General features: G+C 42.6%; 1 protein-coding gene across 1 annotated transcript in view; it reads left to right on the top strand.

The window, feature by feature from the left end:
• The window catches only part of FASN (fatty acid synthase), a 44,640-nt gene that overhangs the window by 7,810 nt on the left and 19,819 nt on the right, over window positions 1-17,011 (top strand). Inside the window, exons 4-22 of the mRNA XM_074889681.1 lie at window positions 574-747; window positions 1,626-1,826; window positions 2,277-2,399; window positions 3,060-3,175; window positions 3,434-3,568; window positions 6,322-6,781; window positions 7,134-7,321; window positions 8,082-8,271; window positions 9,687-9,781; window positions 10,193-10,327; window positions 10,630-10,833; window positions 12,378-12,493; window positions 12,957-13,132; window positions 13,492-13,683; window positions 13,969-14,049; window positions 14,144-14,329; window positions 14,669-14,848; window positions 15,139-15,342; window positions 16,577-16,887. Coding sequence (XP_074745782.1) covers window positions 574-747; window positions 1,626-1,826; window positions 2,277-2,399; window positions 3,060-3,175; window positions 3,434-3,568; window positions 6,322-6,781; window positions 7,134-7,321; window positions 8,082-8,271; window positions 9,687-9,781; window positions 10,193-10,327; window positions 10,630-10,833; window positions 12,378-12,493; window positions 12,957-13,132; window positions 13,492-13,683; window positions 13,969-14,049; window positions 14,144-14,329; window positions 14,669-14,848; window positions 15,139-15,342; window positions 16,577-16,887 — 3,467 coding nt within the window. The remainder of the gene's footprint in view (window positions 1-573; window positions 748-1,625; window positions 1,827-2,276; window positions 2,400-3,059; window positions 3,176-3,433; window positions 3,569-6,321; window positions 6,782-7,133; window positions 7,322-8,081; window positions 8,272-9,686; window positions 9,782-10,192; window positions 10,328-10,629; window positions 10,834-12,377; window positions 12,494-12,956; window positions 13,133-13,491; window positions 13,684-13,968; window positions 14,050-14,143; window positions 14,330-14,668; window positions 14,849-15,138; window positions 15,343-16,576; window positions 16,888-17,011) is intronic.

The raw sequence follows: 17,011 nt of genomic DNA, 5'->3' as shown, positions 1-17,011 counted from the left end.
AGAAACATCAGAGATTGCTGCAAGTTGAGCTTGCTCTGTGGTTTTTTAGAGCAGAATTGTTTCTTGTTCTGGCTGTTGGCTTTTGTGCTTAAGAATTTTCCTTTCTGTCTTGTACTTCAGATCTGGGCTTTGTGTGTGGCTAGAGATTGATATTCCTATGCTTACATGACACTTCAAGTGCTGTGATTTTTCTCCCCTTCAGTCTGCTCCTTTTCTCTGCACTGGAAGTCAGCTGTTAGCTTATCTGATCAGCATTTGTGTCTTTCATAGTCCATACACTCTTTTTACACAAGACTGTAGCAATGCCCAGCTAAGCTGAGAAGCTGTCTCCAGGCACAGGATGTTCTGGCCAAAAGCCTTTACCAAAGTTCTGGTGGACTCTGCAGTAAGACTTGTAAGGTCTGTAATTGAAACATAAAATGTAACTATAGATAAGGCAACAATGCTGCAGGCCTACCAGAAAGGGACAGTAAGTAGTATTTCATGAACTGGTGCCAGCAGACCTGGTATCTCCTCAGTTCACCGCTTGTTATAAGTTTGTCTGCTCTAATCTACCTTCCAATATCCCTGTAGGTGTTAATCCGGCCACCCTCCGTGGCACAGACATAGGTGTATGGGTTGGTGCCAGTGGGTCAGAAGCTGGTGAAGCCTTTAGCCAAGATCCAGAAGAGATTTCAGGATACAGTATGACTGGCTGCCAGCGTGCTATGTTTGCCAACAGGATTTCCTACTTTTTTGACTTCACAGGTAAGTGCCCCCAAACCTGTTGATGCTGATGAACAATTGCAATTTGAGCATGATTGTACCGCAGTTTCTGTAGAGGAGTGGGGTGGATATGATGATGTATACCCTTTTTTGGGATAAGAAAGTAGCTCTTGTAAGGAGGCCTATGAGAAGCAGAAGATGTATCGTATCTGTGTGATAAGACTCATTGTAAGGCTTTAACTCAGTTGCTGTTGATGGGTGTAGCTGGCATTCATCTGAAAGAAGATGATGTCAAGAGCCCTTCATAAAAAGGCCTAGGTCCTTTCCGGCCTCTAGACTGCTATTTGGTATCAGGCTGTGTAGAAGCGAGATAGTGCAGAGACAGACTGACTGGAACAGTTGGCTCTTTTGAGTAAAGTGGAAGAAGTGGGAGAGCCACCAAAATGATGTGATTGAAGACATAGACATGTCTTGAACCATGTGTGGCATGGAAGAGAGTGGAGGGATGGGAATTGCTCTGAAAAGCAGCAAGGAACAGAGATAACGTCAAGAGTAGCACCAGGAAAGGGGAGGGATTTTTAGTGGTGAGAATGGGGAAATAGATGAGAGCTGCCTGTGAAGCTACAATATCTCTTTTTGATGGAGATGGAGACAGAATTTTTAAAAATACCCTTAAAGCCAAAGTGTTTGCAATTTTTTTTTCCACTTTTCTTATCCCTTGCTACATGATAAGCAGGTAGAGATGGTGATTCTTGTCTCCCATTGTATCAGGATTACCTGTTATGTTGTGAAATAACTCTTGTTTAACTTTTTTTTTAAATATGTTTCCCTTATGATCACATCCTGTAGTCTTTGGAGGGCAACTCTAGGAAATAAACAATAAAACCCAGCTTTTTCATTTTCCCTTTCTGTTCCCTAAGGACCAAGCATAACTATTGACACGGCCTGCTCCTCTAGTCTCGTTGCTCTGGAAAATGCTTATAAGGCAATTCGCTGTGGACAGTGCAGTGGAGCCCTAGTAGGAGGGGTCAACCTTTTGCTGAAACCCAACACTTCTGTACAGTTCATGAAACTGGGTATGCTTAGTCCTGATGGTGCCTGCAAGGCCTTTGATGCTTCAGGTAAGGCATTAGTACAGACAACTGTCATGTTTTTGAGATTAACTTATTGTGGAGTCTGTGGTCAGATACTCTTTTAATGCAGCCAAGAGCTGGCCTCGTAGTTGTTCCTAGGTGCACTCTTTGGGATATACCCTGGACCTGATCTGTGTTGCATGCTCCATCGAACCTGGAAAATTAACTGTGGGGAAGAAACTGTATGGTTCATTCGTCAGCCATTGGGGAGAGGAAATAGCTGTCTCTTGATGGAAACTTTCTATCATTGTTTGTGATGAGCAGTGAGCCTTTCTAGGACTCTTTTTTTTTTTTTTTTTTTTTAAAGAAATAGATATGTCATAGTCTCAGAGCGTTCTGTTGTAAGTGGTAGCTCAGGAATGAACCTTACTGCATGTTGTTTTGCAACTTTTTTCAAAGCAGAGCAGAATTAGTGACTTGTTCTCTCTCTGTTCTCAGGAAATGGATATTGTCGCTCTGAAGCTGTTGTTGTTGTTCTTTTGACCAAGAGATCTATGGCTAAGCGGATCTATGCCACAATAGTCAATGCTGGAAGTAACACTGATGGCTTTAAGGATCAAGGTAGGCTTTGAGCCTCTGGAAAGTGAGATACCTACAGAAGAACTGTTCAGTCTAGAGTCTGTAATCATAAACGGGCTGTTGTGGGGTTCTTCTTTAGAGGTGTGAAGGTTTTTTATTGTTGTTTTTTTTTTTTTTTCCTTTTCCCATTTTGGTAATGGAAAGTTCATTACCCTATTTTGTAAAGAAGTTGAATGAGACAAGTGGTGGTTTCTACTGTACAAAGTAACAGGAACATCCTGTTGCTAGTTTAGCTTTCCTCAGGACATGTCTGCAGTAACTTCTGCACTGACAGTAGAAATATAGGTGGTGTTATGACTGTGAGGCTTTTTCCCTAATGCTGTCCCACTTCTCCCACTCTCACAGTTATGGAGACATGAAGTTTCACATGTTCTGCTTGATCTAGACATCTCCTAGCGTTCTGTTAACCAGTATCTTTCCACACTAGTCTAACTCATTGCTTTAGGTCCATTTCTGGTTCCTCTGCTCTTCTTCCAGCGAACCTGACTTATTATATTTGGTGCTCATTGGTGTAAGTCCTGAAAAAGTCTCTCTTTGGTTTTTTTTTTTAATCTGGTAGCCCCAAGCAGTTGAAAGGGTGCTAAAAATCAGAACAGAAAGCATCCGATAGGAGAGAGGAATTGATGGCAATTTTGGTCCTAGGTGTGACATTCCCATCTGGAGAGATGCAGCAGAAGCTGGTCAGCTCTTTGTACAGAGAATGTGGTATCACACCTGGAGAAGTGGAGTATCTTGAAGCTCATGGGACAGGCACCAAGGTCAGCATGGCCCCTTTGGGTTTAGAGCGCTTTCTTTTCCCTTATTTTCTTACCTTGGATCAGTTGCCACACTCTTCCATCAAATTACTCTTTGTTTTTACAAAATTAACCATATTTCTCCCTTCTACCAGTTATTAGAATATGTTCCGCTTCACCACTTCTGGATTTTTGCCTGAACATCTTAATCATTCACGTTTCTCTCTTGTGGTGTGTTTTGGAAGCGCTAGCTAGTAGCCGTTCTGATTCTCTTCCTACTAGGTTGGAGATCCACAGGAAGTAAATGGCATTGTAAAAGTCTTCTGTCAATGTGAGCGAGAGCCACTGTTGATTGGGTCAACCAAGTCAAACATGGGTCATCCAGAGCCTGCCTCTGGGCTTGCTGCATTAGCCAAGGTAATGGGTGGCTTGAGAAGGAAAACTGGGGGAGGTGGGGAGCACAACAGTGTGTGGGTGTTTTAATGTTTGTTTGGTTTAAGGAAACTTTGCACTGATCCAGGATAAGATGTTCACTGGTAATGAGAAGAACTCAGGTTAACTCATTAACTATCTACTACTTGCTTCACCTGCAAATACTCTTAAAAGCTCAGGTGACTACTCTGCAAGCTGGACAGGAATGCCCAGGTGGTCCTCTGCTGTGTGCTTTAGTTTCCCTTTCATACTGAATTCTACAGGAGCATAACTCTGCTCAGAATAAAGTCTTTGGGGTCACTTTATTGATTATCCTTACACTGGACCTTCCAATAGAATTCTGCTGTAAGTCATTGAGGTGTGTACATGGAGAGGGATTTAAATGTTTGGAGCAATTGGAAATAACCAAAGATAAGTGGCAGTGCAGGCTTTCAGTGCCAAAAGAGTAGCTGATCCTTCTGGCTGTTTGTCAGGGATGTATCATCTCTTCCTCTTCTATCTTATGTTAGCAAGAAGCCAGGCAAGTTCTTTGGGATGAGGCTACTAGCTTGAATAACTGGTTGTCTTAGCAACCAGCCTACTAACTACTGCTGTAGGCAGACAATCATCTATTGGCTCTGGCTGCTAAACTGCTTAGCAGAGCGCTAGCTAATGTTCACACTTGGTGGTAAGCCTATTACTGACAGCCTTAGAGCCACGCAGATTGAAGTCACGTACACTCACTGCTAGAATTTTAGACTCTTTAAAGTGTTTGTTGTGACCTGAATATATACAACTTGCTGTGAATAGCCTCATCTGAAAATAAATCATGGAGACGGCAGTGTCTGTGTCTCTGCAGAAGAAAGCTTTACTTTTTTTAGCAACTCTGTCTCTCAGACTGACGACACCTTCATAGAAGGAATGATAACTGAGTCATAAAACAAACCTTTCCATCCATACTGTGTTGTACATTATAAACAGTTTTAGTGCAGTTCTGCTGTGATCTGCCAGGACAGGATCATAACTTTGAGGTCTGTGTTTCTTAGAGGATGCAGAACTGCAAAGACAAGGGCCACAGTTTCTTTTTGAAGACTTCTCTGACACCAGGTTTTCTCACTCTCTTTCTGTCAGTTTTCTCACTTAATTTTGTATTGGAACTTATAGCTGCAGATGAGAGCCCGTGGCACCCATCATGCCTGCTAGAATATCTTTTTGCTATGCTTTTGTTCAGTTGTGCTAGGTCTCGTTCCCAGGTCTGGCGTCTTGAAAGCACCTGAAGCTTTGGAAGGATATTGGAAGGTCTGTGTCTGTTCATGATTCTTTGAAAGTTGGTCAGCACTTGGTATATTAAGATTTGGAAGTTAATCAGAATAGCAGATCAGGCGTCCTTGACACCAAGCCAGAAACTATACGAAGCCCACTGTCTCTTAGATGTTAACTGCCTCAGGAAGTCTGCAGTTTCTGTAAATGTTTTCTTTTGGAATTCCATAAAATGCTCTTATATGTGAAATGTCAGCTGGGAAAATAGATCTTGAAAATACCTGATTTCAGACTTGAAGAGAATCCATTAGTTATCTGGATAGGTAAGAAAGAAACAAGGGTTTGCCAAGGCCACTTTAGTTAAATTCTGTTAAGGGAGGGAAAACCCACCTGCACCTTTGAACTACTCAGCCTGTCTAATTACTTGCTGTACAGCAAAGAGAAAGCTTCTTGGTGGTCCTGGTGTACGCTCACTGTACTGTACTCTCAAACTCGTATGGAAACCGTGGCAGACTTAAACGTACAAATATGTATGCTGTGTAAAGGAACAGCAGGTTCATAATGCATCATATTGTAGGTGTAGGACAGTGTGCATAAAAATACTTAGACTGCAACTTCAGACATGCTGACTGGAGTTGATATGGTGCATTTATGCTGGTTGTTCTCCCAGGTAGGCTGCCATGTCTGATAGTCAACTCTGAAGAACAGTTCCCAAACATTATCTGTTTCTCTGACCACTGTGGGGTGATGAAGGAACTGCCAAACATACAGAGCACAGAGTGTTTTGCAGCTGACCTTGTAGTCTCTGATTTGCTGGACTTGTGCCACAGAGGAGTATGGGCTTTGTGTCATGGGCTGTTTGTAGAGATGCTGCTGAGAGAAGGGACCTCTTGCTTTTTTCACACAGCTATTCTAACTCTTAATGCTGTTCTGTACTTCCCTTTGGCTCTGCCAGTTCTGACCAGTCTGCTGTTCCTGCATTTTTTGGATCAAGAAGACAACAAATGGGTGTAAAGCAGCAAGCAAACTCCTTTACTGGTACTTTAGTTTGGCTCTTTTGCAGCAAAGGCAGAAGTGGGAGCATTTGTTGTGATAAGGAAGAGCACGTCTGGTGGTATGTGACTGGGGAGAGATAAAGTGGAGTGTGACAAAGGGACAGGATCTGAAAGGGGAGAAAAAGATGTGATGTTTTTAGTAGCCAGGCTGCTTTTCCACCAAGACTGGATGGCTTTTCAGTTAGAGAGGGTCTGGAAGCTAAACTTAAAGCTACCACCCTCACCCTCACTGCTGACTTCCTGCATGGACTTAAAATTTGCCTAGGTGTGAAGTAGGCTACCTCAGTGACATCAGTAATGCTATTCTCTGAAGTGTCTCTTTATCCAAACATAGAGAGCTGCTTTAGTGTATGATACATGGTCATTTATAGTAAAACAATAACAACAAAAGAATGTTTTGCAATAGAAAATGTGGAGCACAAAACACTCTTTTTTTCCTTTCAGGTCATTCTCTCTCTGGAACATGGGCTGTGGGCTCCAAATCTTCATTTCAATACCCCAAATCCAGATATTCCTGGCTTACAAAATGGGTCTTTGGAGGTAGTTTGTAAACCGATGCCAGTGAAAGGTGGCCTTGTCAGTATCAACTCTTTCGGCTTTGGAGGTGCTAATGCTCATGTCATTCTGAGGCCAAATGAGAACAAACGCCAGCCTCTGGAGACTTGTAACATGCCACGACTGGTTCAAGTTTGTGGCAGAACCCAGGAAGCTGTGGAATTACTAATTCAAGAGAGCAGAAAACATGGAGAATGCAGCCCATTTGTAAGCCTGCTCAGTGATATCTCTGCAGTTCCTGTAACCTCCATGCCCTACAGGGGCTACACACTAGTTGGCACTGAGAGTGACATAAAAGAGGTTCAGCAAGTTCAAGCATCTGATAGACCGCTCTGGTACATCTGCTCAGGTAGGTGTGCAGCAGCAGGTCCGGGCTTCTGCATTCCTCTGTAGATCTGGGGCTTGAGCAATTGGCTTCTGTGTTCTAATGTTATTTTCCACTCTAGCATGAGGAAATATCTTGCAGCCCTGTGATATGTCTAGGAGACTCAGATTTCCTGTATTTCATCTGATCCTTCCAACTTTGCTGTCTTCTGATGATAGCAAAGTCCAGGAAAATAAAAAGCAGTGCCTCATTTAGAGGATGTTAGAAACATACAATGTTTTGCTCTTAGATACAATTCTTTCACTGCCACAGCAAGTGTGGGATCTCCTTTTATGGAGCATTACTAAAGCTCACTTTCTCCTTGCCTGTCCTACAGGCATGGGAACACAGTGGAAAGGCATGGGCCTGAGCCTTATGAAGTTGGATTTGTTTCGCCGGTCTATATTGCGCTCGGACGAGGCTTTGAAGGACACGGGACTAAAGGTCTCAGACCTGCTTCTGCAAGCAGATGAGAACACTTTCGATGACACTATCCATGCATTCGTTGGACTAGCTGCTATTCAGGTAAGACTCAAATGACTGGTGGAGGGGGTCATGGACCCAGTCCACATAAGCATGCTCTGCTAGTGTGTCTGTCCAGTAACACTTTATGCCAATTAATGGAAGCTTGTTTTGTGTAATCAGCAAACGGCAGCTGTTAGAAATATCTCTCTGATAGAAGGGGCTATGTTGCGCCCTTGACAGTTTTGGGCTCTGCCACTTGCAAGATGCTTGGACAAATACTGATCTAAACTGATTTGCATGTTTATCTGTGTGTGTATGTGGGGCAGTTCCTCCTTTTAAGAGACTAAGGAATGTCTTTTACGTAAACACTTGTGGAACAAGGAAGGTTCCATGGAATGCCTTCTACGACTCGTTCTGCAGATTAACTAAGTGATGCTAAATGAAATCTTTTTTTCATCCTGAGGGTCAACATGGGATTCATTGTCTGTTAATAAACTAGAGGCAGAACTTTTAAAGTGATCTGGAAAGCTGGTCTTGCCTCTTTGTTCAGACATGCTCTGGGCAGCCTCCTGTTGTTGGAAATAGCTTCCTAGTGGAAAGCTACATGGTGAAGAGGCCCAAACAGTACTGGAGTTGCCTAACAATTCTTGGGACTGCTTTGAAATGAGGCTGGAGCTGCAGTTGTGGGCGGAGAAAAAAAGAAGTGAACCCAAGAAGAATGTCTACCAAAAAGCCATTTTGTAATATATTCACTACTGCTGTGTGCCTTTGAGGTCTGACAGCATGCCAGAGTAATCACTAATCCTACTTTTCCTTGCAGATTGCCCAGATTGATATGCTGAAGGCTGCAGGTCTGCAACCTGATGGGATTTTGGGCCACTCAGTGGGAGAACTAGCTTGTGGCTATGCAGATAACTCCTTAAGTCATGAAGAAGCCATTCTTGCCGCGTATTGGCGGGGACGATGTGTTAAAGAGGCCAAATTACCCGCAGGAGGAATGGCTGCTGTTGGTAGGTATACCCTTACCAAAAGAGCGATACAGGAAAATACATCTGATCTCTGTTGTATGGCATTAGGATAAAACTGGGCTCTGAAATGTGTTGGTGGAGACAATCATGTCTGTAAAATTTTGGCTACTGTTTCCTCTTCTTTTTCTTCTGATGTAGAACAGATTATTAAATATTGAAGCTGATATAATGGTAGTAATCTCTGACCTGGAATACAGCAGAATTTTGCTAATCCATCCAAAGCTAAGTGGAAATGGAGAGATTTATTGACAGGTGACCAATGATAGAGGCCTGATAAATAATCTCCTTGAAAAGAGGGGTGAAAATCTGAGGCACTGGGGTTTTTGGCTCTTGATATAAATAGGGGGTGTTTTTGTGTTGTTTTTTTTTTTTAAAGAGATATTTCTGATTGTCTGGAAGAGTAATGAGATGTGAAATCAGTAAGCCACTATTATGTAGTGGGCAACTGGCTAGTGGAATTTAATGCCATTAGAACTTACTTGGGCCTAATAGCACTTAAGAAGAAGCTTTCTCCTGAGCAAGCTTTGCTTGGTGTTTCTGTAAGTCATACAGTTTTGCCCACTATTGGGTGAAATTTTGAGCTTTGGACCCAGCAGTTTTAATTCGTGATGGGGCTTCATGGTGACTTACGTGTTTGAAATTATTATTGGTAGCATTGTTGTTCTTGTGTTTCTTACTGTTGGACACAGTAGTCAATTAAAAACTGAAACACTTAAGAGGAAAGCTGTTGCAGGTCTAATGCAGTATGTTTGACTAGATCACTTTTTACAATCCTAGACTTCTTTTAACTAATGCTACAAAGGACTACCTACTTAATTTAGCTTTTTTTCCTTGATACTAAATACATGACACTTATCACAACTTATCTTGGAGTGCTGCATAATATGTTTCTTGTAATCTGATGTTGAGTTCAGGTTCTTCCTGTGACTTGTATTCATGTAATATATGACCAGGTGCTGCATGTGTTAAACTAGTTTAAGCAGCTAGAGTTGTTGATTTCTATGGGTATTTTGTGGGTCTTGGTTTCTGTGAGTCAAGCTCACGTGTTCTCTCCTGTTCTAGCTCAGATTGCTAAGGTCAAGGTGAGACAACCAATTCTGTAGCTTCTTTGACTCCATCCCTTAATGAGATGGTGCAAAGATTATCAGTCCTTTGTTCTTGTGCTCAATATCACAGTGACAAATGTTATGTTAAAGCCCTGAAATAAATATCTTTTAACTTTTGCATAATCACTTTTGGGGAAAGGGGGGGAATGTCCATCTTTCTCTTAAGAATCCTTCCCAGTTTTGCAAAATACTGAATTAAGCGCAGTAATTGTGCAGTTGACGTTCCCTCCCCTTAGGAGGCTCACTGCTGGAAACGCTTGTGTTGTCCTGAGGTCTTCCTTCCTTCTGCAGGTCTGACATGGGAGGAATGTAAGCAACACTGTCCCCCGAATGTGGTACCGGCCTGTCACAACTCTGAAGATACTGTCACTATTTCGGGGCCTCTGGTGAGCAAGGAACTGATACGGTGCTTATTAGAGTTGTGAGTGGGACCTGTGAAGTTCTGGTTTGAAGAAAGTGTGAAGCTGAGTTAAAGCTCAGCTGCTTGCAAAGAGGACCTTGATTAAAGTGGTGGGAGGGGACATGGTGCTTTGTATAAACTTAAACACTCAAATGTTCTGTGAGAGGAAGTGATGTTAGTGCCTCAGTAAGCTGGTAATAAAAGATCTCTTGTGCTGAATATTCTTACAGCCACGGGCGTAATGAGTGATAAATGGTAAGACTGAGAAGGGCAATAACCTCTCCCCAGATACGTCTCCCCCTTAAGTGGCAAGTGATGAAGGGCATGGCAGGGGCGAGTACAGTGAGTCAGATTCCAAATACTTTTATTTTTAGTTCACTTGTATTCCTCTTCTTAGGACTCTGTGAATGAGTTTGTAGCCAAACTGAAAAAGGATGGTGTGTTCGCAAAGGAGGTGCGCAGTGCCGGGGTCGCGTTTCATTCTTATTACATGGCATCTATCGCTCCAGTGCTGCTCAGTGCCCTGAAAAAGGTAATATTGCCAAACTATGGCTCGCGTGGCTTATGCTCAGGCCCCTGGATTTGAGTGCAGGTGATGTTGAGTTTAGGGGGGTTCCTTTCTTTAGGAGGAGAAGGAAGTCTCCTGAAGAGCATGTAGACCAGACCTCTGTGAGACCTAAGGTTTGAAGTCTTATGGCCTCAAGCATAAGGATGTCCTGAGCAATCAAGCTGAGAAAAATGGCCCGTGAAAAGGAGGGGCTGCTTGCTTTTGCCTGTCTTGTTATCTATGACATGTAACTCTTCCTCCCATCCCTCTTCCTTGTCTGTCTGTAGGTCATTCCACACCCTAAACCTCGTTCAGCACGATGGATCAGTACATCTATCCCTGAATCCCAGTGGCAGAGTGATCTGGCTAGGAATTCCTCTGCAGAGTATCATGTGAACAACCTAGTGAGCCCAGTGCTGTTCCATGAAGGTCTGAAGCATGTTCCAGAGAACGCTGTTGTAGTAGAGATTGCTCCACATGCTCTTTTACAGGTATTGTATTTGACTCTGTCAGTATGATATGCTGCTGCAGGAAGGAAGTTGAGGGTCTGAGGACTAGCCTTCCCACCCCTTAGTTCTGAGAACGCTTTCTCCCTCCAGTACTTTTGAGTCTCCCAGTTTTAACATTTTCTTAATGGATTTTTTGTGGGGATTTTGGTGTCTTTTTTTTTTATTGGTTTGGCTTTTTGGGGGGGGTGATGTATGTTAATATTTTTCTAAAAATAAAATCCCAACACACTACCACTTCCCCATCCAGACATTCACATTGTTGCCTTTATTCATCGCCATGCGTTTCAGATAACTGATTTCATTGTTTGGATCTAATGGAGAGTGTGTGTGAAATTGGGGTGGGGGAGAAATGCAAGACTAATGCCTTCTCTGTGAAAAATCTGTTATCACCATCTGTACAATGAATTTGGTTTGAGGTTCTTGTCTTAGAAGGTGGTGGCTGGTAGTGGTGTTTTCCCCTCTTCTCCTAGACCAAGTAGTCTGAGACCCCAGGAGCTTGCTTTCTTCGTAAACTCCTTTTCCCTAATGATCAGATGATTATTCCTTTCTCCCCGCCCTGTAAGAATTGATCTTTGTGGGATTAGCTCCATAGTAGAGGATGCAAAACATGAAGTACATTAGGATGCACTCGCTCCACAAGATCAGTGCTGTGGTCATCTGCCTGTCCCTTGAGTCTCAAGGACTGGTCTTTTTTATGTGGTCTGTGGTGTGCAAGAGGAGGAAAGTCTTAAGAAGAATCAGTTACTTGTGAATCGAGCTTAGTAGTTATACAGTGTTTCTGAGTTCCAACCCAGCATATATTTATTATGTTGTGTTAGTCTTACTTATGCTTTGAAAGTGACTGGAAGGGAGAATCGGAGCAGAGCTTTTAAATTAGACAGATATTTTTCTCTATAAAAAGATTATATGCTTCATGTTAAAATCATTGTACAATTCTGTACTCTAGTGCAAGTGACTAAAGACTTCATCAGAAGACTTCTGGGTTTAAAAATGTTCTGGTTTTCTCTTTCCTCCCTTCCTTATCTTATTTAAAGACTGTGGGATCAAATTGAAGAGAAGATACAAGTTGGGTCAGATGTTCAAGGCTGCATTTTTTGGTTTTAATAGCTGTTGCTTGAAAAATGCCCTAGGATGCTTCAGACTAAAAAGGACTGCTCCTGGGAGTAAGGGCCTAAGCTGGGGGATGGGGGAGCGTGAGTGGGAGGCTTGAGAGGGTGATCTTGCAGTTCTTGAAGCACAGCTTTCGATTCCACTTGACAGTCTGGTCAGGAAAGGGACATCTGTGTTTTGGCAGAATTTCATGAATATTACATAGGTTCTGCTTTACTAAATGTGTGACTTCTTGGATTGCTGGAAGGGTATTGTGCTGCTCTTCCTCTTCCCTGTTGAAATGGTGTGCATTCTAGGACCTAGCACAGAACTCTTGGCACAGAAACAGAAGTGGTTTGAGATCTATAGAGAAAAATTCAGAGACAAAGTAATAAGTAATGACTTCCACCAGTGATTTATGGACTCTACTTGACCAGGCTATCTTGAGGAGATCTTTGAAACCAACTTGCACCATTCTACCTTTGATGAAGAAAGAGCACAAAAATAATTTGGAGTTCTTCCTAACACAGACTGGAAAGATTCATTTAACTGGGTAAGGAGACTAAGGGAGGAGGGTGAGTGGGGTATCTGTTAGAAGAGAATTCAAGTCTCTTCTCTAGCATGCATGTCTTCGCAAGGATTGAAATACTCCTTTGACAGACCTGGGAAAAAATGGGGTTTACATCGGTACTTTTCATGTTTAACATGCTCACTTACGAAGTGTTGCCTTGGGTTAGAGACTGCTTGGGCTGGGAAGGTGCCTTTTAAAGAGGAGTCCCATTTTAGAAACCTAGGAACCTGGAGCTAGCTCTTGGAAGGGAACTTTGCATCTTGTAGACTGTTAGGATTACAAATTTGGCTGCAGTAAGTGTTCATGGTACTCCTGGAGAAATCTCAGACATGGAGCCCAGGATCAATTGCTGTCTGACCTCCAAGTATTATGGTGAATGTTTTTTTACCATCTTTTTTCTCCCCTGCCATCCTCCCCATTGTCTTGATGCTTTCTGTCTTCCTAGGATAAATGTGCTTGGAAATAACTTGTTCCCACTTGTGGAATACCCTGTCCCAGTGGGAACACCCCTTATTTCTCCATACATCAAATGGGACCACAGCCAGGACTGGGATGTTCCAAAAGCTGAAGACTTCCCAGCAGGTTCCAAAGGCTCTGCATCTGCTTCAGTCTACAATATTGGTGTGTTTGCCTGTTTGGGGTTTTTTGTTTGTTTCCTGCTTTACCTCTGCATTTCTTTTGTAAAACTAGGAAAAAGATACTCAAAGCAGCATCCTTGAAGCCATTTTCTGAAGCTTAATGTTTGTTTTGGATTGAAAAAGACTGGATTTGCTTCTGAAATGGGATGAAAGAATATGAACAGAGCAGGAAACTGTCTTGATTCAGACTCCGTAGTTCTAAGAGCTGCCTATTGCCAGACAGGATAGTTGGGGAAACCACTAGAACCTATTACAGCTGTTGAGGGGAAAAGACCTCTTTAATAGGGTGTTTTAATGATTTTTTTTTATTTTTTTTTTATTCTGCTCTTTATTCTTTGACAGACGTGGGTCCTGACTCTCCTGACCACTACTTGATTGGTCACTGCATTGATGGCAGAGTCCTGTACCCAGCAACAGGGTACCTAGTGCTGGCTTGGCGAACTCTGGCACGGTCTCTTGGCATGGCTATGGAGCAAACAGCTGTTATGTTTGAAGAAGTCACAATTCATCAGGCAACTATCCTTCCCAAAAAGGGTGAGTGAGGAGTGCTGGTACAACTGCAAAACTGTGTAATGAAGATGAAGGGAGTGGGATGAAAGAAATGCAAGGGGAAAGTGAGGAGGAACACAGGAGAAAGGATATAAAGAAGAGTGCAACATGACTGAACAACGTGAATTCATACAGTCAAGTAGCACGTTATGGTCATCTTTATTACATGTTGTGTGCAGTGAGCCTGGAGATGGTGAAGGAGAAAGTTCTGCTTGAGGATGGTAGCCATGAATGACCTCACAGTCCTGTCTTCCTCAATGTTTCTTTCAGGATCGGTACAGCTGGAAGTAAGACTCATGCCTGCTTCCCACTGCTTTGAGGTGTCAGGGAATGGGAATCTGTCTGTGAGTGGTAAGTGAAGGAAGCGTAAGTGTATGCACTGTACTACTAAAATCCATTATTTATGGACACTGATGATTCTTATTCCTGCTACTGTGCCCATCAGGGAAGATTTCGCTCCTAGAAAACACGGCTCTGAAGAACTTCCATAACCAGCAAGTTGACTTTCAGACTCAAGTAGACATGAGCTCAAAGTCTGGCCTCTTGAAAGAAGATGTTTACCAAGAGCTGCATCTGCGTGGATATAATTATGGACCAACTTTCCAGGGCGTTCTGGAATGCAACAGTGAAGGTGAACTTAGTTTCTGTAGAAGAATGATGAGCATGGTTATTGTAATGATGAATATTTGATCTTTTAAATCCATTTGTATTAACAGTCCACCTGACTCTCTTTTGTGTCGTAATTAAAAAAAAAAATTAAATTTAAATAGAAAAAATTGTGTGATACTAGAGAACAGCCAAGAGTTCTGACAGAGCATTGGGAAAGCTGTTATCTCCAATGTAGAACTGACTATTGGAGTTTACAGGGGAAGCTGGGTACATACAACAGACTTTGCATTTGATAATCAGTGACTTCTGGCATCTGCTGAATGGCAAAATCACAGTGGGGCTTCTCCTTCCTCTTCTGCAGCAAGCACAGGAAAAGTTCTGTGGAATGGGAACTGGGTGACCTTCCTTGACACCCTGCTACACGTGATAATCTTAGGTGAGACTGGGCGCAGTCTACGCTTACCCACCAGGATTCGCTCAGTGTGTATTGACCCAGTGCTGCATCAAGAGCAGGTGTGCCAATACCAGGACAATGTAGAAGGTATCGTCTTTCATGTTTGGGCTTTTGCTAGTTGCTTTGACTTGTTGTGTGGATGAATGTATGAATTCCTAAGACACAGGGTGGACTTTGAGGGGCCCTAGTTGCTTTGACTTGTGTGTGAATGAATGTATGAGTTCCTAAGACACAGGGTGGACTTTGAGGGGCCCCTCTTAGTCTCCAACCTATTCTGCAGCTCTGTAACAGTCTGACATAGTACCATTCATCTGAGCACCTTGAATAAAATACTTGTAGTGTTTGATGCAAATTTACGTTTCTTTCCTGTCTTTCAGCTTTTGATGTTGTTGTGGACCACTGTCTTAATAGCCTTAAAGCAGGAGGTGTTCAGATCAATGGTCTTCATGCTTCCGTGGCACCACGACGACAACAGGAACGGATCCCTCCCACCCTGGAAAAATTCTGCTTTGTGCCCTACACTGAGACTGACTGTTTGTCTTCCAGTGTCCATCTTCATTCCTATCTGGAGCACTGCAAAGGTGGGATTGGTTTCTTGTCACACTAGGGGAATCTCCAGCCTGACAGAAATGTCTGAGAGCAGGTGTTCATACTACTTCAGAACATCTGAGAAATAAAGTGTTGGTCTCTGTAGAAAACTTCAGCAGGAGTCCTGTCTGTATGCTTGCTAGAAGCTAAAAGCTTCTTCTGCCTGAGGTATCTCTAGAATGTGGGTAGAAGTAAAGCCATGGAGAGGGGCATCTACCCTTCTATAACAGTCAGTGCAGTGTCAGATGGCACAACCCCTTCTGCAAGCATAGAGGCACTAATCATTATCTTTAAGGAGATATCCAGCCTAGTTGCTTCAAATACTGATAGGAGAGCCTAATTCCTTAAGTCTTTAGTTTTCTTGTTTTGTTTTTCCCTGTGAACTGCCAAGATGGTTAAATTGACATGTCTGTTCCCATTTGGTTGTGGGCACAAGAGCATATCCGAGGAGGGAGGGTGGTTTAGTGAGGCACGCCAAAACAAAGTTTGTGTTTGCTGCAAGAATAGAATAAGAGCAGGTTAGTCTATTGTGAAACTGGTAGCCTAGTACAGTGCTCTTTGGATGGGGAGACATCCACTCAGCTCATCACTTTAAGTGTTTTCATCAAAGGGAAAAAAAATACTATTTTTAAGTTTTTACTCTAGTAGTGAATTTTGGTATATCTTGAGACAGCAATTTTGTCATCCTATATTGGTAAAGTGTCTTCATGCTTATCCTTTGATTTGACAATAGATTTTAAAGATTTCTCCTTTTTTTTTCCTGCAGTGTCCAAAGTTTTTTTTTACATATGCTGTAGTGGGATTTTTATTTTATTTTCGTAATGCTGTTTCTGATCTCAGTCGGGATGAACTATTTACCATCAGGTTATAAAGCAGAAAAGTATTTTTGTATATGCAGAAATTTACAATTTCCCTCCACAACTCCCTAAATGAGCCAGAAGTTTTGTGTTAGTTGCTGTCTTTCAGTCAGAGTCTAGACACAGGTAATTTCGGTGGCTTAGACTGTCTTGCCACAAAGCCTACTTGTTTGGGGGCTGCAACTACTGCACAATACATAATCATGTGAATGTACAGGAGCATACACTATATCTTTGTGTCTAGGCTAATGATACAAGATGCTGCAATTTGTGGTCCTGATCAGCTGGTATAGCAAATAGAGGCAAAGAGGAAAAGAAAAATCTCTGGCAAATCTGACTCCGACTCTTCGTTTCCCCTTCTATTCCATAGATCTGATCCAGAACTTGAAGGCGAAGGTGGCAGTGCATGGGGTCAAATTAGTCATCCCTGGACTAGAAGCTGTAGTGGCTGCCACAGAGTCCTCACCCATACAGAAGGGCCTTCAGCATATCCTTGCCGAAATCTGCCGTCTGGAACTGAATGGAAACCTCCATTCTGAGCTGCAACAGATCGTGACTCAAGAGAAAATGCACTTCCAGGATGACCCTCTTCTCAATGGATTGCTAGATTCTTCAGAGTTGAAGACTTGCCTGGATGTAGCGTTGGAAAATATGACCAGTCACAGGATGAAGATAGTAGAGGTTAGCTGGAAGCCCGGGATGGAACCATAGCTAGTGTTTCTAGGCCTTCCAGTAACCTGATTGCATACTTCTGTTGTGTTAATTCTGGATATCATTCATGTTTCAACTTGGTTTCCCTTTTTCC

This window comes from Strix uralensis, chromosome 19, assembly GCF_047716275.1.
Source record: "Strix uralensis isolate ZFMK-TIS-50842 chromosome 19, bStrUra1, whole genome shotgun sequence".
Lineage (NCBI taxonomy): Eukaryota > Metazoa > Chordata > Aves > Strigiformes > Strigidae > Strix > Strix uralensis.
The sequence above is the reverse complement of the archived record's forward strand: the minus strand, read 5'-3'. Positions and strand labels throughout refer to the sequence as shown.